Here is a 27,500-nt window from a genome sequence, read left to right as displayed (position 1 = left end):
CAGAGGAAAGCAGAACGGACAGAAGAGGAAATTCATATGGAAAGAAGAATAGAGAACATGTCAAACAGTAACAGTGACAAGACGCTGCTCCCCAACTCCTTCCCCGCGCGCAAATTCAGAATTCATTAAGAAGAGGCTGGTGTTGAGAGGCGAGGCAGATGGGAGGGAGGCAGGAAGTGTTAGGCCGCGGTGAGCGTCAAAGGCGAGGGGAGGAGATCACGTCTCACGCCGTGTCGCTCCCGGTCGAGCCCCCGCGGATTTGGGGCAGGGTGAGTGGCAGCTCGCTGTCGGGGGAGCGAGGCAGGCTTAAAGACACGCACTCGGCTCCACTCTACACCCTCGCACACAGCTAACTAACTGCACTCCTCGGCTGTTATCTGTGAGCCGTGTAGGCCTGCCTTCCTAGCATACTCTCAGCTGCATGGGCAATGAGGCAGAGAGAGAGAGAGAGAGAGAGAGAGAGAGAGAGAGCGCTTGTACCAGCCCTAATCTCAGCAGGCGAAACCACTCATTTACACAAAAAGGCTCTGCTATCTCTGCTTGTGGCCGTGTCTACAGTAGGGAACACCAGAGCTTTAGCTGGGCCAGATCTGGAGCGGAGCTGGCTCTTATCTGGAGGGGCCTCCTTCGCATGCAGAGGAAGAGAGACCAGGATGGGCAGGTGGAGCTTAAGGAGGTTGGCAAATCGGACAGGTAAGTATTGCAAAACACAGAGTCAGATTTAGTGAGGTGTCAAGTACAAGGAATTACAATTCACAGTATGAAAGAGATACATTACCAGATGAATGGAAAGGCTAGTTTAAACATCGAGCTACAGATGTGGAAGCTATTGGAAGTAACCAAGCTCATCAGAATAGCTAATCTCAACTCTTGCAACAAACAGCTTTACACAGCTAATCGGCTACAATCATCCGCCCGGCACCTTAGAGGGACGCAAGAGTAGGGTGCTCTAAAAGTACACTGCTGAGCAGCTGTTTTCTTCCACAACAGCGTGGGTAATGGGTCACTGTGGAGTGGGGGTGGACAGATGCAAAACCACAGGAAGAGGTAGAGGCAGTGGAGGACAGAGAGGGAGAGAGAGAGGAGAGAGAGAGAGAGAGAGAGAGAGAGAGAGAGAGAGAGGGAGAGAGAGAGAGAGATAATACAGGCAGGTACCGGGAGAGGTGACGTGCTCCAGGTGTCCCAGCTGTGGCTGTTTGGTCAGGCGGTAGATGAGCTCACTCGGCTCGCTGTCCTGGTCGGAGGCAGACAGCTGCTGTGTGGTCAGCTTCTTCACCGAGTTCTCGTCCAGCACCAGACCCTTGTTCACGGTCACCGAGGGTGGAAGGCGATCCTCTGGGGAGTGGGCGAGAGGACCGACAAGAGGGAAAGAACGACAGATGGAGTGACAGAGAGACGTGAAAGTGAAAGAGAGAGAGGGAGAGATGAGAGAGAAAAAATGGTTTCACAGAGTAATTGGGTGGAACTTTGTTCAATAACAACAGCTCAATTCACCAATTAAAATATAAATGTCTTGCCAGAAAACACAGATCAAAATATTTTAAACACAACTTAAAATAAATCAATTTAATATAAACTAATTTTCTGAATTCACAGGTTGTCAGAATAATATTAATAATAATAATAATACAAAAACGAGCAGGCCAAGCCAAAATGCCTCATAAAACAAACATAGAGACATCCCAGACTTAATCCAAACGAATGGATTTCTGTAAGACAAAATCATGGCACCTCGTTTTGATGTGGACAGTAAATCTATAGTTAGTTAGTTAGTTAGTTTATTTGTTGTCCACTTGGGGAAATTCTTTTTCACATTTTCCATACAGCTTTTCATCCTTCATAGTCACAGGCACAGAGATGCACATACAGTACATGAACACAGACATAGGAATGACATACTGACATACACCTTACATACATCACAGGCAATTGACACAGACCTTTACATAAATTATTGGGGGTTTCATGGGAAAAACATACATTTTTTTGCACTGCATATATTTATCTGTGGGTCTTTGTGTTGTTGAGTGTTTGGATTCCTAGGGGGATTAGGCTTCTGCTGAAGCGGGCTTTATTGCACCTTATGCTACTAAACCTCCTGCCAGAGGGTAGGGGTGAGAAGTAGCGGTTAAGTGGGTGGGTAATGTCCAGGGCTATTGAATGAGCAATATGTGCGATGGCCTTAGTGTTTAGTTCTTGTAGCACCCCTCCCTCCCTCCTTCCCTCCCTCCTTCCCTCCACTGCATGAAGAACCCTGTGGCTCTGTCTCATCCAAGCCCAGTGTGATGTGACTGACTGACTGATTGACTGAAGCGACTGACGGGTGGAGGATGCAGCCCAGATCCCCTGGTACCTACCTAACACACTGATGAAGAAGGACTGGTCAATCAGCTTGTTGCCCTCTGGGTCCTGTAGGTTAAACTTGAAGGAGAAGCTGCCTCCACCCTCGCCCTTCTCGTGGATGTACTCCACAAAACCTTCAAGACAGGAAAGAGAGAGTCAGAGAGAGAGAGAGAGAGAGAGAGAGAGAGAGAGAGAGAGAGAGAGGTGTCAAAAGGCATCTCCTTTAAAGGAATAATTGATGTATTCATTCATTTATTTATTTATTTATTACTTCTGGTTTTGTTTCTATTTGCAAATTTGAAGGGTAAATTCATGTCATTTTCAGAGATTATGCCATGAGCCATGAGAATACAGCAAACAGCAGGGAACAGAGGTGGGTTTCATCTCTGAAAGCTGAAGCCCAGACTGTGTGTGTGTGTCTGTGTGTGATTGTGTGTCTGTGTGTGTGTGTGCGTGTGTGTGTGTGTGTGTGTGTGTGGAGCGTCCCATGTGGTAGTGCTCTACCTTTGTTGATGTCCTCTTGGGTGAAACTTTTGACGGCTCCGCGGGCAGACAGCAGGGCCTTGCTCCTGGCCTTGGCCAGCTGGAGTTTGCCCACGGTGGGGTCTTTGGTGAGGGTAAAGCGCAGCTTCACGTTGTCCGAGTCCACATCCGTGCCCTTCAGATGCTGCTCGGTGATTTTTGAAGAGGCACCTGGAGAGAGAGAGATGACAGTATATCTTCCTACTTGACTTTCAGGATGAAAACCAGTGTGCATTACACAAGTATAACCTCAGGGCTTTCGATAGTTTATAGTTGATATTTTATTGTACAATTAAATATTAAAATAACGGTAACACTTTACTTGACAGTATCGACATAACAGTGACATGACACTGTCATGAACACATGAACCCTAACCCTAACCTCTAACCCTAACGCTAACTTGTTCTGACAAAAACCGAATGTCACTTAATAACAGAAGCATCATGTCATAAACGTTTATGACTTGTTTATGACACGTTCATGACAGTGTCATGTCACTCTTATGTCGATAATGTCAAGTAAAGTGTAACCAAAATAACGAATCTTGAGTGAGGCTCAGAGATTGAGATAGACAGCCTAACACATACAGGTGACGGCACATGGAGGAGAAGCAGCCGAGTGAGTAGAAAGACAGGATATAGAGGACATCTGTCTGTCTGACTCCGAGTGAGTAGAAAGACAGGATATAGAGGACATCTGTCTGTCTGACTCAACAAGCTTTGTACATACTGCAGATGTGGACAATACTTTACTTAGTGCAGACCACAGTGGTGTTTCCAAACATATCCTATGGCCTTTTAATGGTTCTGCGTAGGAGCTAGGTCATGCTGTAGCTATGTCATGGTGAACCCTTTTTCAGTTGAGTGGCTAATGTGTGCGTGGCTCTGCAATTCACCACCAAATGCTAGTCATGTTTAAATAAAAATGTTATTTGTTTGGAGTTTTCTTGCTTAGATTGTTTTAAAATGTACAGAGAAATAGAGACAGTATATTTTGACAATATGTCTTAACATACAGAGAAAAGGGGCAGAGTGTATCTGTACTGTATGTTCCAAAGCCTGTGCAGGTGTAACCCTCACCTGCTGCAATCTGCAGGCCCCGGTTAATGGTCACCCGGGGCGTCTCGCCCTTCTGTACGTCCATGTTGAACTCCAGGCGGCCGGACTCCGTGTTCACGCCGTCGGTGACAGAGAAGCGCACCTCGTCGGTGCGCAGGCCCAGGCCGTCGGGAGTGTAGACCAGCAGCTCGTCCAGCACGTCCTGGTAGGTGAAGGTGGAACCCTGACTCAGCACACGGCCGCTGTCCAGGGGCTGAGAGTAGAACTGGCGTCGTCGCAGCTTACCTTTATGTAAAAATACAGAGGAGAAAATAATGACATGCTGACATGGCCAGGTGCCAGACCATCACCTGCAAGTACTGTAGTTTGACAGAGACACACACACCTACACACACATACTGTATGAAAATGCATACACACAGGCAAACACACATCCCACCACCTGGCCAGTTTGACACACATACACACACACACACACACACACACACAAAGGAGTCCAAGCAGTAAACACAAAGCCTATAAAGTCAGACACATCCACATATCTGCCCCCAAACACAATTTTCAATAAAGCCGACTCCATGCGGACCGACCCACGTCCAGCTGACAGGGTCATTTCCTGGCCGAGTAACGGACCGGGCTGCGCTCTGCCTGCCGTCCCCGGTCCTCCTCCCAGCCCGCTGCGGCCCATTGCTCGTCTGTCACGCACCCAGGTCCATCCCTCAGCTGGCCGCTAATGATAAAGCCTCCGCGAACTGCGAAGCCCTTGGCCCTTAAAGCCCGCCTGTCACCCCATCATAAAGCACCAGAGTGATGCGGCTGTTTCGGCCACGCATACCCCCCACTCCCCCGCCCACCAAAACCACCACACACATATATATACGCATGCACATACACACACACACACACACATATGCGCACACACGCACACACACACACACACACACACACACACACACACACACACACACAAACTCTCTCTCTTTCTCTCTCTCTCTCACACACACACACACACACACACACACACACACAAACTCTCTCTCATTCTCACACACACACACACACATAACCTCACACACACACACACACACACACACATTTTTTTTCACAGACTCGACGATGAGGCTTATAAGGGGGCAGATGCCTGCTAAATGGTGAGGGGCCGTGGTGACAGAGCCATCAGTCAGAGGGAGATGGGAAGCCGACTCAAGGCCTGAGTGCCTACTGCTGCTACCGCCACCGCCAGCGCAGGCTGAGCTGAACACTCCTGACTGATGGACTGTCAACGACCACGCCATGGAGCACGAGAGGGGAGGGAAGGAGGGAGCGAGGGATGGAGATGGACAGACTGGAGTGGAGGAAGAAAAGAGAGAATGATGGGAGGAGACGGAGAGGGAGAGGTATGGGGGGGGGGGGGGGGTCTGTCTATGACAAGTGAAAGACAGGGGAAAAGGCAGTGAGTGCAAGCAAGCATGAGGGAGAGAGAGAGAGAAAGTCAAAAAGTCAGAAAATAAGTGTGAGTGTGTATGTGTGTGTGTGTGTGTGTGTGTGTGTGTGTGTGTGTGTATAAGAGAGAAGCAAAAAAAGAGGGAGAGAGAGGTTGGGGTGTCACATAGGAAGAAGGTGAGAAAATGAGTGAGTGAGTGAGTGTGTGTGTGTGAGAGAAATAAACAGGGGGGGGGGGGGGGGGGCAGAGATGGAAGCCAAAAGTGAACGGGGTGAAGGCCCTTACCATAAGTAGGCTTTTTGGTGATGGTGAGGATGATCTCATTCTCAGGGGTGTCCAGGTCCAGCACGTGCAGGGAGGAGTTGGTGATAACCACGCCTGAGTTCTCCTCAACCTGGATGCTGTTCACCGACACCACGGGAACTTTGTCCTCCTTACTTTGCTAAACAGACAATATGAAACACAGAGCCTCAATAGGATGCATTCAGCATGGGGAGTCTATACTCACCACTCAATTACCCAGGCGACAGTGAGAGCACTCGACCAATAAGTCAATAATAGACAAGTAATTAAATTCAGAGCGCCACTGCCGCCTGATTCATTTTTCACTAAGCTGTCATCAGAGGCACTATAGTTTTTTTTTGCATTCAAGCCCCTGAGTTAGGCACGCCAAATAAGCAAATGGAAATAAGCAAACAAGAAGCACACAGGGTCTGTCCGAAACGGAAAGCAGCTGCAAGCTGCATCGCTGATGCCTTTAACTGTCTAACGAGTCACTTGCCATAGCAGGCATCAAGGTAGCAACTTGGAACTTTGTTTCAGACAGCCTAGCAGACAGCCTAGCATGATGGCAACATAATGATGCTACCACAATACTGACAGTTGACTTAATCAGTGGGAATTGAAGCAGTGATGTTCTAAAGAATCTGTGTTTGAAGACATGTTACGTGATGCAAGTACGCTGCCTTCAGAATTCGGCAAAACAAAGGTATCTTAGAATACTGACACACTGACATACATACACACACACACACACACACACACACACAGGCCCATATACAGCTCATCACTTGCAAACTGGTCAGTCAATTTGCCCTCCACACACACGCACACACACACACACACACACACGCACACACACACACACACACACACACACACACACACACACACACGCACACACACACACCTGGATGTCGATGTTGACGACAAAGGCCTCGGTCTGGCTGGAGCCGTCGCTGATGTAGAAGCTGAAGATGTCCTGGTGGACGTTGGCCTGCCGCACGTTCTGCACGTAGAAGATGTGGTCTGCGTTCAGGTCCTCTATGGAGAAGGGCACTTCGGAGCTGATGACCTGGGCACCGCCGGACGCTCCCGCTGACAGGTGAGAAGAACCAGAGATCAGAACAGTCAACCATGGCATCAGCCAACGCTACATCTTTCATCTAACTGAAGATGAGAGCTGTGATTTGCAAAATCTTTTTTGAACCTCCTGACAGTGTGCTTTCTTTCATGGTACTTTTAAAAGAGTTATTCCTGGCAGCTGGCCAGCAGCACTCTGAGAGAGGGTGGTGAGGTCACTGATTGCTTAATGACAGGCACCTGGTAAGAGTTTACCAGAGTAGTAGGGTCAGTGCAGTTACACTGACCACAGAGTGAGGAGACACCTGCAGAGAGACGGATCTTATCTTATCTGCCTCGGCACGCACGCACGCACGCACGCACGCACGCACACACACACACACACACACACACACACACACACACACACAAACATACACTCTGGACTACACACACCCATACACACACAAACACAGCTTCACAGACACACTCACACACACAGACACACACACACACAAACATACACACTGAACTACACACACACACACACAAATACACACAAACACACACACACGTAGAGGAAATCTGTCTTGCCCAAGGTCATGTAACCGCCTCAAATCAATATAGTGCACTAGGAGATGGGAGATGCAGTGTAGAATGAGCTACTGCTTGTGTGATAAGTGGATAATGGTGCCATACCTCTCTTTGTGTTCTCAATGAAGCCGTACTTCGGGGGACTGACCAGCCACACCAGGAGGTCCTTCTTGGGCGTGTCCGGGTCAGAGGCGATGATGTGATTGGCCGACAGCTGGACCCTGCCCCCTTCCTGGACCTAAAGGGAAGGTCACACAGAAGAAACAAAAAATTGTTTTTTGCCCACCCCTGGCTGGAAAGGAGTGACGAGAGTTGGGAAGCTGAGCTTGTTTGCAGTGTTCTGATTTTATTTGTTTGCTGGTTTCGTGTCACGTTGTGCTTGTGTCACCTTGATGCCGCTATGCACGGTGACCACGGGCGGCTGCCTCTGCACTGATGTGATGGTGATGGTGCACATCTGGTTGTCAAGGCGATTGTTTTCGCCGTCGTACACGATGAAATGGAAGATGTCAGTGACGGGCTGATTCCCTGTCTCAAAGGACGTGATGTAGCTGTGGAGATCAAAGAGATGAGATGGAGTTAGAAAGAGAGACAGAAAGAGAGAGAGAGAGAGAGAGAGAGAGAGAGAGAGAGAGAGAGAGAGAAAGGGAGGGATAAAGAGAGAGATAGAGCAAAGGATAAAGAGAGATAGAGCAAGGGATGAAGAGAGAGATAGATCAAGGGATAAAGAAGGAGGAGATGGAGAATAGAAGGGGACAGTCATTGAAATAGAGAATGAGAAGTGAGAGAGAAACAGAGATGAAAAGGTGGAAGGATTTTTAGAATGGTGGAAAGAGAAAGCAAGCAGGAGATAGAAGAAGAGAGAGTAGAGGGAGTCATTGGAGAGGAATGAGATGGAAGAACACAACAAACACACAAACAAACAAACAAATGAAAGAAAAGGAAGAGAAAAAACACACAGTACACAAATGCACATTAGCTTCCCTCACATAACTCTCTCCTAATGCTGAGTACATCAATTATAAGTCCGCTGAGGCACTTACTCAAATTAAGATTTGAGTACTCTACAACACACACACACACACACACACACACACACACACACACACACACACACACACACACAACCACAAACAGCAGCACTTAAACAATCTTCAGTAAACGGCATACATAATACATCTCTGTTAGATCATCCTCTGTGTATGCGAGGAAAGATTAAGCCGCGGGAGATGCAGTGTTGATGCAAAGCCTGCGTTATGAAATGAGCCCTTGGCCCAGGCTAACTGCTCATGTTGTCAATGACGCCACAGAGGCTGCGCCGCTATCATTCAGCCTGATGGGCTTAAAGCAAATCAACCGCGCTTTATGGGAATGAGTCGGTTAACCCGGAGTCGGTCAGACTCGCTCTCAATTGACTTCACATGGGAATGTAATAAAATCAGCGAGTGGCGAAAATATTATCAATAATTAAAAGAATGAGAGTTTTTATGTTTACAGTAATGGGTTGTGTCCGGCTTTAGAGCAAAAAAAGTAATATATGCCGTTACGATATTTTTTTTAATGTGCTGTGTTCGTCAAGAAACTCATTTATGGCAAATACTGCTGGCTTGAGTTATCATTCAAAGAGTGCAATATTTTCAGTGTAAAGCTTTTTTACTTCAACGTGACCCAACCAGTAGCCTGGGTGGAATAGCGAAGTGAAGCTTAATAACCATATCTCCCAGTGGCTAGTAGCCTGGATGGAATAGCGAAGTGAATCTTAATAACCATATCTCCCAGTGGCCAGTAGCCTGGATGGAATAGCGAAGTGAAGCTTAATGACCATATCTCCCAGTGGCCAGTAGCCTGGATGGAATAGCGAAGTGAAGCTTAATGACCATATCTCCCAGTGGCCAGTGGCTCTGCTCTCACCGTATGCGACGGCGGTTGACGTCCTCCATGGTGAAGGAGGAGTACTCGCTCAGCTCCTCGGGGTCGGACGCCGCACTGCTGCGGGTGAGGATGCCGTACATGGGTACCGACACCAGCTGGATACGGATCTTCTCGTCCGGGGAGCTATCGTCCTGGAAACGGCGCAACGACACAGATGAAACAGTGAGAATCAAATATTGCAATGCTTCGAAAAACCACATGGATCAACACTACAGAATAATACAGCATTATGATGATAGAAAAACACTTGAACATATGCTGAACCCCAGGTAGAAAACTGCAATAACTTTCATATGTCAATTAATATTTATGTGGTCTCAGTGAGTTATAGTGCCCTTTAAAAATATATATTTCAAAAGTATGAGAAAATAAAAAACATCATCCATCACAGACGCCTACAGTATAAGTTGATATTGTCAAATTTCTCCACAGTCTGCCTGTAGACCGTGCACCACTTTTCACATGTTTTTTTCTCATTCTCTTTCAACATTGCCATGACTCTCTGGTATGATGGTCTGACTCGGTCTGACAGTTAGAAGAGGTCATTGTGCACACCCCAGGTGTAGAATAAAAATCTGTCAAAAACGACTTCAAAAAGGAGTCTCGAGACTTCTCGATTCTTTTCTTTCTTGTGTTTTATTTTGTCATGAAAACACACGAAAGAAGACTCGAGAAGTGTGCAGACTCGTTTTTTAAGTATTTCCTGACTCCATGGACTGTCCACTGTCTGTCGCCGCTCCTCACCTTATAGGCCAGGTGGGAGCGTGTGATGACCGTGCTGCTCTTCTCCGACACCTCCATGGCCAGTTGAGCGTTGGGATCCCTCCTTGGCCCATCGCCACCCACCGCCGACACCGACACCAGCACGGTGGCCGTCGCCATGGAGATGCCGTCAGTCACTGAGAAGGTCATGGCGTCGTCCTCGGCCGTCCGGCCCGTGTGCTCGTACTGCAGGACGTTGCGGGTGATGTCGCTGAAGGTGAAGGTGTCACCTGCACAAAAGACCAATTACACACCTCACCGTGTCAGCAGCATCTCACGCCAAGCTTGTCATATCATGTCATATGTCTGTCATATCATCTCTCATGATGCCACATCATGTCACACTACACCATGCCACATCCTTTTTGACATTACATAATCAAGCCATTTGTCAAGTATTTTCTATCATGGCACATCATGTAGTATGCTATCACCACACACTGTAGCTGAGTGTGTATTTAGTTTTTATCCGGTCCTCGATTATGATTGGCTAAACCGTGTTCGATGCTGTTGTAAGTCAATGCAACCCTTCGTGTTGACCGTCGTGCCTAACAATGCCCCTTTGCTGTTCTAAAAATCACTGGAACTAATAGCCTCTTGGGAGTTATTGCTTAAATCTATATCCCTTTTTCACTCTCACAGCTAAATTAATTAAGTGTGCCTATAGTTTACTGTGTATTGATGACATTGTATGTTGATGTTTGTCTCTCTGATGACAGTGGAGCACGGTTGGTGTGCGTTTCTCACCGGTGTTCATGGGTGTCTGAGAGGTGAAGTCCACCCTGAGGAGGGTGCCGTGCACTGGGGGCTCCACCAGCTCAAACTCCAGCTCATCCGGAGCCGTGTCCGCATCCGTAACCGCCAGCTGCTGTCCTCCTGCACACACACACACACATGCAGACACACACAGAAACAGCCAGACACACACACATCAGTACACAGTACACAGACACCCATGCAATACATTATATATCATCTCTACAATCTTCTTGCGTGTACCCCCTGACAATATTATCATCCACAGAGCGTTCATGTTCTATTTCAGCCAGGACTCAGGATCTTTCAACTTTATGCCATTACAAACACACCCAGTAATGTTTCCATTAACATAACCATCCTGAGGGGAAAAATAGACCATAATATACATGGGCAGAACACGCTTCACCCCTCATATCTTCTAAAAGCTTCAGTTCCATACTGTTAAATCCCTTGATAGTATAACACCATTTCCCTCGGGCAACAAGTAAATGTGTGGAATGAGAGCATGTGTGCTTGTGTGTGTGTGTGTGTGTGTGTGTGTGTGTGTGTGTGTGTGGTAGTTCAGTGGATCTCGTACCGACTGGTGCTCTGCCTCCCAGGGTGACCTCCAGCACGGGGTCCAGGATCTGGAAGACGGGCGGCTGCTGGTGGTTGGCCACGAGCAGGATGGCAAAGTCCATCTCAGGGGTGGTGTGCTCCCCATCAGACACTAAACACACAGTTCCACAATTCAGGGCCACTCACTAGTACATTCTCAGACACACACTGTCACATACGCTCTGCTTATACATGGACTCACAGCCCCATACATCTGAACACATACAGTATGCTCTTATACTGCCATTCCTATGCTATACACAATTACTGAAGCACTAACAAAGAGAAACAAGGTATATTCAAATATTATACACAGAGCTTTCACACATTAAAGAGAAAAGTGATGAAAGTAAACTCTAGGCTGAACTAATTAATATCAAACATCCAACATGAAACATGCTGATGAAAAAAAAAAACAGTGATGAAAAACAGTCACCCTAATGGATAGTGAAAGGAAACTGTCAAAAGAAAGTCTATAAATAGGCACATTAAAGATATCTTTCACTGGCGACAAGAGAGAAGATCACATGGCTTCCAAGCTGAGAGAGGCTTTATAAAGGCTTTATAAAGATCTGTGGTGACTGACATGGATGTTTTCATGAGAGAAGAGAGAGAGAAATAAAAACAGAACTTCTCCCACAGAAACCATCTCAGATGGGGCCATCGCTGTTGATGAAAACAGACACACCCCAGGGAAGAAGAGAAGATGGGGCAGAGAGTTGGATGTATGTAAGAAATGAGAGAAAGATAGAGAGAGAGAGAGAGAGAGAGAGAGAGAGAGCAGTGAGTGAGTGAACAAGAGGACAGAAACAGAGACGTGGGAGTAGTAGATGGATAGATTAAAAGGAACTATCCTTCTCTGTGTTCTCTCTATCTCTCTCTCTCTCTCTCTCTGTCTCTCTCTGTCTCTCTCTGTCTCTCTCTGTCTCTCTCTGTTGGACCATGTAAGGGCATGGCATGGGGGCCCTACGTGTTTATCTAAAGCTCAGCGTTATGCATCATTGATGGGGATCTGCGTTGGGGGATACGTATCCTGGGGAATCTCCGGGAAAACGAGAGAACACTCCGGAATGCCGGCGCTCCGAGAGTTACTGAGAGAGCTCCAGCGACAGACGGGACTCCGTCTTCCCGCTTCCAGCTCCACTAGCAACAGCAGCAGCAGCAGCAGCAGCTGGGGTTAAATTTAGCATCCGGGGGTCCGAGATGGAGATCAAAGGCAAGGGGCCTGTGCAGTATCATTACATGCTGTCATAGACGGCAGGCCTAACCTACACACACACACATACGCACACGCGCTACGCAAGCAGAAGCTATTCCCTCCTGCACGACAGGAGAACGTGTACCATATGCCAGGGAGAACGGAATCACTTACACATTCACACACATACGCACACACACACGCACGCACACACACAAACACACACACACAGGCCTCGTTTTTTCTTCTCTTGGCCATTGCAAGGCAATAATTAAAATGCTTGAATCTATTTGAGAATGAACAACCTTTTATATCATTAAATAATGGCTCAATAAAAATGCCTTACATCTATTTGAGAATAAACATTACATTTTGATAAATAATGGAATAGAACCCTGTGAATATTGTACCCCTTTTATCGTTGATATTTACATATTTGTTGTTCTAAAGAGAGGCTATTCAAAAGAAACATGCATGGAAGTCAGCTTGGGACACAGAGGGCTCCTTGGCTGAAACTTTCTTTAGAGAGTGGGAGGAGTTGCCTGGCGAAGCTGAATATGACAGCGCATATGAGGGTATGGTGGGCCTGTGATTCATAGCTGCGGTCCAGGATGATCCATGGCCGCATCCTTCCAGTGGGGAGGATATAGAGTGTCCCATTACAGCTGCGGCCAGCGTCGGAGCTCACCAAGGCGGTGGGGGGTGGGGGGAATCATATCGGCCCTCGGATTGGGCCATAAATAACAGGCGCAGGATGGCGTGATGGAGCAGAGGAGAGATGAGGAGAGCGGGATTAGATATTGTGTGTGTATGTGTGTGTGTGTGTTTGAGAGAGAGAGAGAGAAAGAAAGAGAGAGAGAGAGAGATAGAGAGAGAAAGAGAGAGAGAGAGAGAGAGAGAGAGAGAGAGGGAGAGAGAGATAGAAAGAGAGAGAGAAGTGTGAGTGTGTGTGTGTGTGTGGCGTTTGTGTGTAGAACAGAAAGGGAGGGAAAAAAAGAGTAAAAGAGAGACAAATGGGGAGAGCGAGTGCATGAACTAGTGAGAGAAAGAGAGAGACTGTGAAGATGGAGTTTTTAAAAAGAGGGTGAGAAAGAGCAGTGCATTGTGGGACGGCATGGTATGAAACAATCTGTGCGGCGAGCGAGAGGCAGGAGGCCACAGGAGAGGCTCACGGAGCTGCAGAGGTAATATACCTGTGAAATGGAGGCTCACCGACTCAGGAAGACCTAGAGGGGAGAGGGGGGAGGGGAGGGGAGAACGTTACATAAGGAATGCTAAAGGGTTCCTGGAACACTCGGAGCCAGAGCCGGACTAACGCCGGGAAGATGTGGATTTCTGTCCCACTGTTCGTCTGGTTTTGAGACATAAGGTTAGAGCAGGGGGATGGAAACATGCACCCAATAAAAATCAATCAATTAATCAATCAATCAATCAATCAACCTTGATTTTCAGTTTGTAGAGCTATGAGAACTATGCGTGAAACTTACTATGATGACAATAAAAAAGCACATTGATTTGCAGGCGATTAGGGCGTATGTATTGACGTAGGATGCTCGTTTTGCAGGTCCCCATGGAATAAGACGCTTAAGAACAGGCGGACATCTCACCAGTGAAGGAGTACTGGTAGAGCTCCTGGAGGTGGGTGGGGGCCGCGGGTGGCCGGTAGAGGATCCTCCCAGCGTCCACGTCGGCTTGCGTGAAGAAGCGCACGGGGCTGTAGGGCCGGTCCCTGTGCTCCACAACGCCTGAGGAGGACGACTAGCGGTTAGCGCAGCCGATCACGTTTCCTGTACAGTACACGCTAGCGCTACACAAAGGAAACTCAAGCCCTCAATGTACAGTGTTTATGCATCAGGCTGGTGGGGTCCCACAGGGGGCCGGTATTTATAAAGGGGGGGGGGGGGTTGGGGTGGAGGGGTTGTGTTACCGTGGCTGGGGGCGAGGGGCTTGGTGATGTTGTAGATAAGCTTATCGCTCAGCGTCTCTGAGTCCACAAAGGACAGCACGGTGGGGGTTATCACCGTCACACGATCCTCCTGAGCCTGCACACGTGTGCGTACACACACACACACACAAACACAAACAAATACAAAGGGATGAAAACACGCAGGTACAACTGGCAAGCTGCCTTGAGATTACACAGTAGTGTGCACAGTCGATTAAAGACAAAAAAAGGGCTGTCTTCAACTCATTGTTTTCCCTCTAGTGTGTCACTTCTTTTTTGCTTTTCATCATTCCCTCTGGACATCTCTTTAACGCATGCTCTGATTGTTTTTTTTCTTTTTTTAAACTAGATATAACCTATATAACACAGTAAACATAAAAGTAGACAGGAACAAACAGCAAAACGGATGCCAGAAATTACCAGAATGTTGGTTCATACTGACTGAGCCTTACCATGACCTGTAGGTCGGCTCCAGGTGAGAGCTGGGGCATGCCAGGTGTCTGAGGCACGACTCCGATGGTGAAGGTCTGAGCATCACTGAGGGTGTCTGGATGGGCTTCACTGGACACCTGGGAACCACGACAGAACACAGAACTCAGAACTCAGCAGCCTCAATCACACTTACGGCTGATAAAACACCCCTCATATCAGAAGATCTGAAAAAATGATAATGAAAGACCTTATCTGTTCCCACAGAAACACACACACGCACGCACGCACGCACACGCACGCACGCACGCACGCACGCACGCACGCACGCACGCACGCACGCACGCACGCACGCACTCAATTTCGACTCTGCAGGAAGCGAGCGGACAAACAATAATTAATTTCTCGACGAGCCGCTCAGTGTGAAAACACATAAATCACTTTGTGGCAAAGAGAGCCACGTTGCACTGTGCCAACACTTGTCTTGTACAACTCTGCCACCTTTACCCTCCTCCCCTCCCCTCCCCTCATCTCCCCTCCCCTCCCCTTCCCTCCCCTCATCTCCCCTCCCCTCCCCTCATCTCCCCTCCCCTCCCCTTCCCGACCGGGGCACGGCAGATCAGAACCGTCGCCTCCTGGCACGCCAACAACAGCCTGTGCCTGTTAGTCGGGGGAACTTTTGGGAAGATGATGATGAGACAAGCCCGCAGTCTTTATCAGAATCTGCCGATGCAATTACAGTGCAGCTCTGGGTCTGCTGCCAAGTGAACGTGGCGGTGGTGGTGGGGGCCATGCTGAGTGCTGCCATGCTGATCTGATAATGAATATTAGGGCTGGGTCTTCCACTCATGAACAATCACAACCAGGGGGGAATGAGTGCTCAAGGAGGAACTCAGGGACTCAAGGATTTAATCCAGGATTAGAAGGCTTAGTGACTTTTAACTTCATTTTGAGGCTGTACAGTATGAAGACCAATACTGCAAAATGGGCCAAAAATGAATTGGGCCATCTGAAATGGACCATGCGTATCAAACTGTATCAAGGGTATATATGCCAGTATGATGTCCAAATGGGTGCACAGTTTAGCCAGAGCACTGCAATGACATGATTAAAACTGACAATGAAGTAAGCATTGAATATGTTGTGTAAATGTGTGAAATGTGTGTCATGTCATGTCATGTACATGTTTGTATATGCCTGTGTGCCTGAGAGTGGGTGTATGTATGTGTTTACATATGAGTGTAAGACCCAATAAACCCAATACGTATGTACTGTATGTATGTGTCTGCCTGATTGTGAGTCAATGTGTGTGTGTGTGTATGTGTGTGTGTGTGTGTGTCAGCACATGCATGTATACAGGAAAATATGAATAAATAAGGCAATGCAAACATGCACATATACGTGTGTGTGTGTGTGTGTCTGTCTGTGTATGCATATGCATGTGTGAATAACAATGTGAATAAATAAGTGTGGTTGTATGCATTTGTGTTTGTTTGTGTGTGTGTGTGTGTGTGTGTGTGTGCGTACGCGTGTTTGTGTGTGCGTGCGAGCAGCACACGTCCGTCGCGTGTCTTGAAACCCAGGCGGTGGGTCCCCCTCCCTCTCGCGCCCACCTGTCCCCCCCGCAGGCTCACCTGGAAGTGAAAGGTGTCCCTGTGTGTGCTGGCGCCCAGGTGGCGGTACCACACAATGCCCTCATTGACGTCCTGCTGGGTGAAGGAGGTGGTGGGAGTGGAGTCCGTGCCCTCGGGGAGCGAGTGCCAGGCGGCCACCGGGCCATCCGCCGGCAGGGGCACCAGGAGAACCTCACCTACACACACACACACACACACACACACACACACACACACACACACACACACACACACACACACACACACCACACACACACACACACACACACAGAAGGAAGAAGGGGTCAGGTGTGTGTGTGTGGGGTGTGTGTGTGTGTATTTCAAGGAACAAGAATAGTATTCCACACTAAAAACTCAACTCCTACTAGAGGTACTTTGGCATCCATACACAGAGAGAATGGTTCTTAGACGTGGAGTGTTAGAGTGTGTGTGTGTGTGTGTGTGTGTGATTCCAATTTAAGAATGCTCTATGTGGGAGAGACTAAGCAAAATCAATTGCCATCAGTAAGTTGGATGACGAGAGTGGACACTGGCCAACAGAGAAAGACAGTGAAAGAAAGCTGGAGAAAGAGAGAGATGGTGCTGCAGGGAGCCCAGAGAAAAGCCCACGACTAAAACTCTATCTGCCTGCTAGTTGACAGATATGATAGATCTCTCGGCCGTTCCGGTTCCGGCTGGCTGCCTGGCCGTGATGCTCCTACCGTATTTGGGCGCGTTCTCGGGGCCGCTGATGGTGTAGAGGATCTCTGTGTCGCTGGAGCCCTTGTACTCGGCCCGCAGGTACTTCTTAGAGAGCTGCACCATCCCCCCCTCTCTCACCCAGGTCACGGGCAGGGACAGCATGTGAGGGGTGTTGGCGTTCTATGCACACGCGCACACACACACACACACAGGAAGAGGAAAGGAGAGAGAGGGAGTGTGTAAATGCCTATCTTGGACTCTTAGGTCAGCATAAGGACATGAACTTCCCACCCTCACACAAACAAACACACACACACACCAAGGCAGACACACACGTTTTTATCACTACTACAGAAGTTCCTTGCCACTAATTAGACAGCCCAGGCGTGATTATCATCATGCATGGCTCATTGTCACAACAAACACCCCACAGCTCCATCATCCTTCAGAACAGCGTGACCTCAGAAAAAGTGCATGTCTGAAGATGGGCCGAGGAAGATTTGCCACCCGTGAAGAGATATGTCTTATTCTCAGGCAGGCAAACAAAACACACACACACACACACACACACACAGACACACACACAGGGAGAGAGAGATGCCGTATTGTCAGACAGGCCCAAGATGACGTGCACAGAATATATCAGCTGATGAAATTCGAAAGTTTTTTTTTTCTGCTGAGGGTGTTCAGATAAGCCATTCCTCTGTTTTTACCTGAATGAGAGGAGAGAGAGAGAGAGAGAGAGAGAGAGAGAGAAAGAGAAAGAGAAAGAGAGAGAGAGAGAGAGAGAGAGAGAGAGGGGCTGAAAGAGCGAGAGATAGATTCAGCGTCAGTCGACTCATAACTCAGTATAGTCTCACTAAGATAATGATCAAGGACTCTGAAGGATGTGTGTGCTGCGCTGCACTGCGCTGTGCGGATGAGATCTCCTACTCTCGGTGGGGACCGCCCTGGCCTCGGTCCAGCTCCTATCCCACAGAGCCCAGACCAATCTTCGCTCCACACGCAGACTTCAAAATGAAGCCCTTATGAGCAGACAGGCCGGCCAAAAACATTTTCTCCCCCAAAACCCGTAGGAGCGGATTCATTAAAAAACATATTGGATGATGTGATGCCATCTTGTAGCTTTTACACTGTGTGTAAAGGTTGAAGCGAGGACAAGACTAAATGCATTTCCAGTGGCAAACCTCGTAGAGGATGCAAAGGAAGTGAAGATGAAGGGAGGATAAAACTGGAGGAAAAAGATCAGTAAAACGGGAGCAATTTAGCAGAGGGAATTACCAGTACACTAGATTTTGTAACTATGGCGATAAAAATGCCGACATCCAGACAAAGCCATCCCTTTGCAAACTTCAATACAAATTACTGCCTGGTTGTAGAACTAGTGGAGGAAGAAAGGAACAGGAATATGACTAAAAGAAGAGGGAAGAAGATGTAAAGCAAGAGAAGATGTAAAGAAAGATGTAAAACAAGAGGGAATGGTATGAATAAACAGAATAAACACTATCAGGAGGACAGAAAGAAAGAAAGAAAGAAAGAAAGAAAGAAACTTGATCATTAAAATCGCATGTCCAAAACTTCGGCCCAGGCTCATCCACCAGCCGTGCCAGTGTGAAGCATCAGCACAAGCATGGAGAGTCCATTCATCCTCGTCCTGCTCGGCCTCTCCAAAGGGCAGCGGAGGAGCACAGCCATGCCAACACCAGAGTCCCGAGCCCAGAGCCAGGCCTGATCCATGGGTTTCTGCAGCCCCCCCCCCCCCCCCCCCTCCCTCTCCCACATAAGTCTCCACATCAAAGGCCCAGGAGCTGGAACACACTGGCTGGTTGGCCGGTTGGGCTGTGCCATCCAAACTGAGGATTAATGGGCACTGCCAGCCAGTGAAACTGTCAGCTTCACTTCACCAAGCCGAATCAGGGTGTGAAACCCAGCACCCACACACACACACACACACACACACACACACACACACACACACACACACACACACACAGACGTGGAAAAATAAGCCACAAAAGCAGGCGAAACAGAAGGCCAGGTTGTGCTTTGTCACCGCTCCCCACTTTTCCCCTCTCTTCACTCCCAGAGAACAACTGTGACAAGTGTGCCCCCATTTCCCACCCAAGGGCCCTGAAGGACACAACTCGGCCCTTGCACCCAATCCAGCCCCATGATCACTCAGCCTATTGATGAATGCGCCCTCATTGTGAGGACTATCATGGCCCCTTGTCCATCTCTCGGCACCTTTTATTTCCTGGCCCTGGCATCAGACTGCCCCTGTCGGCTGGAGTGCCAGGATGGGCTGGACGGGGAGAGAGAGAGTCGGTGTGCCAGAGAGCCGAACTGGCTCTGGCCAGTTGTCAAAAAACAAAATTCCTCCTCCATTCACCGAATCGCTACTCCGTGTATTTGTCAATTAAACCCGCATGAATTGGCTAAACACCCAGAATTCTTGAAGCAGGGACCTGCAAACGAACGGGTGAAATGAAGTGCTTCTTTGTGTGGGAGGAAAATCGTATCGGCATTGTGCGTGGCGGCCCCTTTCTCTGTGGGGAGGGCATCCCTCCTCTCCTTATCGATCCTCTGGGCTAAGATGAGAGAGGGGAGAGACCGGGCACAGCTCATGTGTTGCACCGGCCAGGGGCCATCGGTCAAGCACTGTTTTGCATGGGGGCCCTAGAGCCCCTGTCCGTGTCCAGAGAGGCTTGTCTGATTTCTTTAAAGGGAGATGTGGGTGCCAAGGAGGGATGGTGGCAGAGAGGGAAGAGAGAGAGAGAGAGAGAGAGAGAGAGAGAGAGAGAGAGAGAGAGAGAGAGAGAGAGAGAGAGAGAGAGAGAGAGAGAGAGAGAGAGAGAGGTATGAAGAGAGGGATGGGGAGGAGGGAGAGAGTGGTGGATTTGGGGGTGAGATCTGGAGTGTGGCCCAACAAACAGTGAGCTATCAGTCTAGACACCATCGCAGGGGTGTGCAGGGGCAGGCAGGCAGCCCACACACACACACACTAACACACACACACACACACACACACACACACACACACACACAGCTGCTGAGATATGCTGCAAAATGAAGCTGAGCAAGTAGAGAGAGAGGAGGCATTATGCATGTGCTAACATATTGAAAGCTGTCTTTAAATGTATTCAGCAGAGTAAATCTTTCCATAAAGCTGCCAATGGCATCCTGGAGTGTGTGTGAGCTATATGAAGCAAAGATTTATGGGTGGAACAATAAGAAAATAACAGTAAGCACAGGTCAACCCCCTAAAACCATACCTTCTGGTTGATCTGGATGTGGAAGAGAAGGTTCCGGTAGCTGTGGCCATCGTTGACCTGCAGCAGGAGGCTGTCGCCGGGGGTGTCGGAGCCGTCGTGCACATACTGCACCTGTTCCCGCCACAGCTCCTCCAGCTTGAACTGCGCCAGCGCCCGGTCGCCGTGGAGACGTGCAAGTCGCCCGTGGCGAGGCGCCTCCAGCACCATCAGCAGCACGTCCTGAGGGTTGTCCGGGTCGTCCACCTGCAGCGCCGACCGTGAGACCACCGCCGACTGGCCGGCGTCCACCACCAGAGGCCGATTGGTCAGCACCACTGGAGGCTACACGAGAGAAAGAGAGAGAGAGGGACACAGAGAGAGGGAGGGAGGGAGAAAAAGAGAGAGAGTTATACTGTATTTTCATCTCTATCCCTATCTTTTTCATCTGCATGTCTTTCTTTTTTCACCTCTTCCACAAGAGAAAGAGAGTGAAAGAGAGTCGGATTTTCATATACAGTATAACAACTACCAGTAAAATCAAAAATGCTTTGGCAATACATAATTCCAATGAATTGAACTGACAGAGTGAGAGAGCGGAGAGAGAGAGAGAGAGAGAGAGAGAGAGAGAGAGAGAGAGAGAGAGAGAGAGAGAGAGAGATGAGAGAGTGGGAGAAGATAAAGAGAGAGAGAGGGAGAGAGAGAGAAGAGAGAGAATACACACAGCATTGAAGACAGAAGTGTTACACTCTTTCGTCATCTCAATCACACTCTTTTTCACCTCTTCTCTCTGATCCTTTACCACAGACTCTCTCCATCTGTCCCTCGATCACACCTACTCTAATTTTCTGAAAGAAGCCACTGAATGGCAGCTTGGCAATATCTGCAGTGCATGACATGCAATCTGTCGTATCCTCCACTAGCTATACAAACCACAGAGAAGCCCTAAACCAACCTCAGCGATCTCCATTAGCCACTCCACCAGCAAAGCATGTCGGACCACACTCACACTGCACAATAAAACATGATAACCTCCCACCAAGGCCCTTTCCTCTCAGCGCCAATGAGAGACCACCCACGAACCTCTTGCTACCTGGCACACACACACACACACACACCGACATGTTTCAGTCTGAAGTGAGAGTGTTTGTGTGTGAGCTTGTGTGTTTATGTGTGTGTATGTGTGTGTGTGTGTGTGTGTGTGTGTGTGTGTGTGTGTGTGTGTGTGTGCATGAGCTTATGTGTGTGTGTGTGTACCCGTGTGTGTGTGTGCATGCGTGTGTGTGATGAAGAACACTAATTTGTGTGCTCTATCGGGCTCTCTAATGCCCTTCATTACATGGGATGAACCTTCATTAGCAGCTGGAGTGACGGGAGAGAGAGGGAGACAGTGACGGATCACGCCGTGCTGAGGGGGGCTGTAAATAAGGTCATGGACAGTGGGGGGGTTGCTGGGTGCGTGGTTGCTGGGTTACTGGTGGGCTGGCAGGGGTAGGGAGGGGGTAACTAAAACGCCTCTATGTTCCTGAGAGAGAGAGAGAGAGAGAGAGAGAGAGAGAGAGAGAGAGAGAGAGAGAGAGGGAGATTTATATGTATAAATTATACGTTTATATGTATAAATGTCTTATCTATCGTATGTTCTGTATTGTATTGTTTGATGTCCTGCTTTGGCAATGTAAAGAAATATTTGTCATGCCAATAAAGCTACCTTGAATTGAATTGAATTGAGAGAGAATTGAATTTTCAAAAACTCTTTATTACAATCTTAAAAATACATCAAGATCAACTTGACACTATACTCAAAAAGTAAAAGTTAGGAAAGTTAAATAAAGTAATGTGCAATCTGTAGCTTATCATTCTCAACAATACACATCACGCTGTTGTAGCACCATTTTTCCTCAAAAACATCAAGAATTTTCATAGATTTATAAAAATGAAAATCAATCAACATACGACACCTTACAAGAATAGAAAACACCATTAGGATATCAACATCTACATCCTGCTCAACTTTCCTTTTACGACTAACATATATCGCCATCTTTGCTTGCCCAAGCAGAAAGTTTAGGAGCTGACACTTGAAGCGATGCTTTTGTACATATTTAAAACCAAAAATGAAAATCTCCGAAGAGAAACTTTCATCAAACTTAAAGAAAAGTGCCATCAAAACAGCAAAAAGAGGTCTGAGCCTCTGGCAGTGCATAAAGGCATGGAATACAGTCTCCCTTACAGAACAAAAAGGGCACCCCTGATCAACCATTAGATTTAAAACAGAAATAAAAGCATTCACTGCTATTGCACCATGCAGAATACGCCATTGTAGATCGCCAGCTTTTTTAGTTAATGGTGACTTGTACAACGCACGCCATTGTGGTTTGACATCATTTTCAACCTGCAACACTTCACGCCAGGGTGTATCCACCCTCTTGTCCAGAGACCTTTTATTTAGGGAGAGAACACACAGTTTGTACAATGATTTACTAGTTGCAGCTGTAGGACCCAGGAAAACTAAACTATCTGGGAGTAAGAAGCAACCAGTGCAACCTGTTAAATCTGGAAGTAGAGTAAGTCTGGGAAAGGGGTCATGGCAGTCAGGACTACACTCCCCCCCAAAATAATCTCCAAGCAATTGCATCTCCTCCCCAGTTAGGAGAGACCGCCATTTCCCAAGTAGCTGATCAACTATCCTAATGGACTTCACACCTAAGTGCTGAGCTAAAGTATGGCTATTACTGATATCAGGACCAGCAAACTCTACTAGATCCCCAAGGGTTGTAACTCCAGAGCTGATAAGCTTAGAAGTAGGTACCAGGGACAAGTCCTGACTCACATCAAGAACCGAACCATGAATCAGAGGCTCCTTTAACAACCAGAATAATGAGCTTGTCTGTCGTGGGCGTTGAATTATAAACAGAGACCAGACTTTGAACAGATTCTTATAAAATGCAGGAAGTAAATTAAAATTCATTCTATTTGGATTAAACCAGAACAAAGACCTATCTAAGCCCAACCCTTCAAAAAGTTGTAAAATACAACAGGCTGCAGCTTTCCAGCTTGAGTCCAGTGATCCTGTGAGAAGACGCTGTACAAACTGCAGACGGAAGGCAGCAGTTCGACTCTGTAGATGAATAAGTCCATGTCCACCATCCTCCTTAGGCAGATATAAAACACTCTGAGGTACCCAGTGTAGATTGTCCCAGAAAAAATCAACCAGGACTGACTGAATCTTCGGTAGCAGGTTTGAAGGAGGATCCACACAAGCCAGCCGATGCCAAAGAGAGGATGCAACCAGGTTGTTAATAATGAGAACACGCCCCCTGTACGAAGTAATACTGAAAAGAAATTTCCATTTCTCTAGACGACCTTTAACTTTTTCAATTACCCCATCAAAATTCTTTTGATAAAAAGCATCATCACCTAAGAAAACACCCAGGTATTTAAAACCACCCCTATTCCAAACTAAGCCATCAGGCAGACCAGGTTCGCCACTCACCCAACTCCCAACCAGCAAGGCTATGCTTTTTGACCAATTTACCTTTGCTGAAGAAACAACCTTAAATTCATTGCAAATTTTTAAAAGCGTGTCAACATCTCTCTGGCCATTAACAAGGACAGCCACATCGTCAGCATAAGCTGACAATTTAAAAACATCATCACAGTTAGGGATTTTCACTCCAACAATCTCCTTCCTCAACCTTACAAGGAAAGGTTCAATAGCCAGACTATACAGCATGCCCGACAAGGGACATCCTTGACGGACACCTCTGTATACCTTAAAAGGAGCGCACAAGTCACCATTAACCTTGAGAATACTTTCAATGTCACAATACAATGCTTTGATCATTCGAATAAAATTGGGGCTGAAACCAAAGGCTGACAAGGTATTCCACAAATAATTATGCTCAACCCTATCAAATGCCTTTTCTTGGTCAATTGAAACCACACCAAAATCCAGATTGAAGTATTTGCCAATATAGAAGACATCTCTGATGAAGGAAACATTGTTGTGAATCAATCTGCCTGGCACACAGTAGGTCTGGTCAGGGTGGATTACCTGCTCCAAAACCTCCCCAAGTCTATTTGCTAAAACTTTAGACAGCAGTTTGTATTCAGAGCAGAGGACTGACACCGGCCTCCAGGACCTTATATCTGTCAGGTCTCCCTTTTTTGGCAGTAAAGTGAGCACTGCTCTACGGCAGCTCAGTGGCAGCACCCCTCTGGTGATGCTGTCTCTCAGAACAGCAAGCACATCTGTGCCCAACTCTGGCCAAAAGGACTTATAAAAGTCTACTGGCAGGCCATCCACCCCAGGTGCTTTGCCACTCTCCATACTGTGGAGGGCTCTCTCCAGCTCCTCTAGGGTCAACACCCTTCCAAGGGCTGTGTTTGCCTCTTCAGATACCTTAGGTAGGTCACAAAGAAAAGCCTTGTCAGTCGCCTGATCTTGTGGATTTTCGCTGTTATAAAGCTCCTTATAAAAATGTACTGCTCTATTGCGTATTTCTGGAGAATTAGAAAGGATTCTCCCATCTTCAGACCTCAAAGCATGAATGAACTTCCTCTGTCCATTCTTTACCTCCAAGTTAAAAAAGAATTTTGATGGTACATCCATCAGCTCCACACTCTGGAAGCGGGACCTGACCAGAGCTCCCTGTGCCCTCAAACCTAAAAAGTCAGCCAATGTTTTCTTTTTTGAGTTAAGAATTTCAGTGGGTGCCTGATCACCCGTTTGTTCTGCCAGATTTTGAAGTTCGATTATTTCCTCCTCTATTTTTTTCATTGAGAGTGTTATGTTCCTTGTGACATTGGCTGTATACTCCTGGCAGAGTTGTTTTATTTGTACCTTGGCACAATCCCACCATTGCTGCAAAGACTTATAACAGGATTTCGTGGTTCTAAATTCCTTCCAGAAAAAAAGGAAGACTTCTCTAAAATGGCCATCAGCCAACAAATTGGTATTAAAGTGCCAGTAGGCACTTTTTGGTTTTACAAATTCTAGAAATAAAGAACAGAAAACCAAACTATGGTCAGAAAAGCCAACTGGAATTATTGAACATTTCCTGAATAGACTACGCTGATGTTTGAAACCATAAAACCTGTCAAGTCTTGCAAGAGACAAACAATTATTATATGAGTGTGCCCAAGTATATTGCTTCTGTTCACCATGAAAGTTCCTCCAAATATCACTAAGATCATTGGACTTCATAATCTCTACAAGCCGTCTACGAGAGGGCATGTGCGGCTCGACATGATTTCTGTCAAAATTTTGTGCAGTACAATTGAAATCTCCTCCAAGGATAAGAATATCCTCTGAACAGCAATTTTTTATAACATTTCCAACAGTATTTAAAAACAGCATTCTATCTGTTGCCAGTGTAGGAGCATAAATGCAAATAAACACAAAAAAAACGATTTTCAAACTGGGCTCTGACCTTTAAAAGTCTTCCCTCTATAACTTCATCAACATCAAAAGTGATGGGAATAAAGGACTTAGAAAACAGAACTGCAACCCCACCACTAGTAGAAGTACCATGACTAAGTATGGACAGACCATCAAACTCCTGAGCCCAAGCAGCTGCATTAGACGCATCACTGTGCGTTTCTTGCATAAAGAGAACATCAAACTTATTCTGTCTGATTGTTTCAAACACAGAGAGCCTCTTAATTTTTTCTCTTGCGCCATTTACATTTAAAGAAGCAACACGAAATTCACCCATCATTATAAAGAAAAAATAAAAAAATAAATATAGACATATGCAATCAGCCATCCTAGGACACAAAGTGGAAATTGTTTTTAACATTTGTCATCGTTGGCATTCAGTAGAACATTGAGTTTTGTGAGAATCTTTTTTAGACGAAATCCTTCTTGATCAGTGATGCTACCATCACGCATAAATGCTCGTGATTTGTTCATAAACTGTTCAATGTCAGGAAAAAATTCGTCTACCCGGACCTTCCTAGAATGTTTTGTGTCCTTAAGGAATTTCTTTATATCCTCCACTCTATAATTGCGAGTGCGATAGCCGCTTAGTCGCAAGCTGCAGGTTACACTACAGTCAGAAAGATCACTTTCACTCTCATTATCAGTCAATTCTATATGAGCGCGTCCCCCTTTATTCTTTATAATGCGCTTTCTTTTTCCTTTATTCGACGGTGCTTTAAACACATTATTGTCCTCCTCCAACACGGAGGTTTCCATGTCTTCCATAGCGACGGAAACCTCCCCATTAATGACATCATCATTGCTCCCCTGACAGTTCTGAGAATCAGTGATAGTCTCCCCCAAAAGTGCGGAAAGATCCTCCCCATCAGCCGATCTAACATCGTGATTTTCCCCGTGCCCTTGGACTGAATTTAACGTTAAATCAGGAGTTTGGCTCTCCGGCCCACTAGCAGAGGCAGCAGCCTCCTCCTCATTATTTGCACCAAAGTTAACATTAGGTTCGTTGTTGGTCTCTTTAGACGTTCCCTCTGCCACATCACCCCTAGACTCATTGCTATTTTCACTGTTTCCACTATTATTCGTGTCATCCTTTTTATCAGGACACGCGCGCACGAGATGCCCCGATTGTCCACAACCAAAACATTTCATAATGCTAGTTGTTGCATAAATCACATAATTAAAGTTATCCACAGTCACATTAATTGTCAAGTCCAATTCATCATTGTTATTCTTAAGGATCATGTACACGAAACGCCTGAAGGACACTATATGTTTCAACAACGGAGATTTACTCGCAATCGGGATTTTTTTAATTGTTGAGACCACTTTGCCATAGCGCGACAGTGTTTGTCCTAGAATCTCATCAGAAATGAATGGGGGGACATTAGACAAAATGACTTTCTTGGAAGGCGTAGAAAGAGGGGCAACAGAGGTAAAAACGCCATCTATCACCACGCCATTCTCCGTCAGCTGATTGGCAAACTCAATTGATTTTAAGAAAAGCACAATCGCGTTGTTCATGCGAGATGCTGATACGATATTCTCATGACCAACAATTTCTCCGGCA

At 47.0% G+C, this 27,500-nt stretch overlaps 1 protein-coding gene across 1 annotated transcript in view; it reads right to left on the bottom strand.

Annotated features, from left to right (window-relative positions):
• The window catches only part of fras1 (Fraser extracellular matrix complex subunit 1), a 120,946-nt gene that overhangs the window by 18,259 nt on the left and 75,187 nt on the right, over window positions 1-27,500 (bottom strand). The window contains 19 exon segments of the mRNA XM_042101559.1: window positions 1,156-1,335; window positions 2,358-2,477; window positions 2,848-3,036; window positions 3,948-4,211; window positions 5,656-5,812; window positions 6,560-6,747; window positions 7,411-7,543; window positions 7,694-7,856; window positions 9,217-9,368; window positions 9,982-10,229; window positions 10,747-10,875; window positions 11,336-11,467; window positions 13,747-13,779; window positions 14,161-14,298; window positions 14,481-14,595; window positions 14,951-15,067; window positions 16,562-16,737; window positions 17,263-17,422; window positions 20,515-20,835. Of these exon segments, the coding sequence (XP_041957493.1) occupies window positions 1,156-1,335; window positions 2,358-2,477; window positions 2,848-3,036; window positions 3,948-4,211; window positions 5,656-5,812; window positions 6,560-6,747; window positions 7,411-7,543; window positions 7,694-7,856; window positions 9,217-9,368; window positions 9,982-10,229; window positions 10,747-10,875; window positions 11,336-11,467; window positions 13,747-13,779; window positions 14,161-14,298; window positions 14,481-14,595; window positions 14,951-15,067; window positions 16,562-16,737; window positions 17,263-17,422; window positions 20,515-20,835 (3,115 nt within the window).

Source organism: Alosa sapidissima, chromosome 8 (assembly GCF_018492685.1).
Source record: "Alosa sapidissima isolate fAloSap1 chromosome 8, fAloSap1.pri, whole genome shotgun sequence".
NCBI lineage: Eukaryota > Metazoa > Chordata > Actinopteri > Clupeiformes > Clupeidae > Alosa > Alosa sapidissima.
The sequence above is the reverse complement of the archived record's forward strand: the minus strand, read 5'-3'. Positions and strand labels throughout refer to the sequence as shown.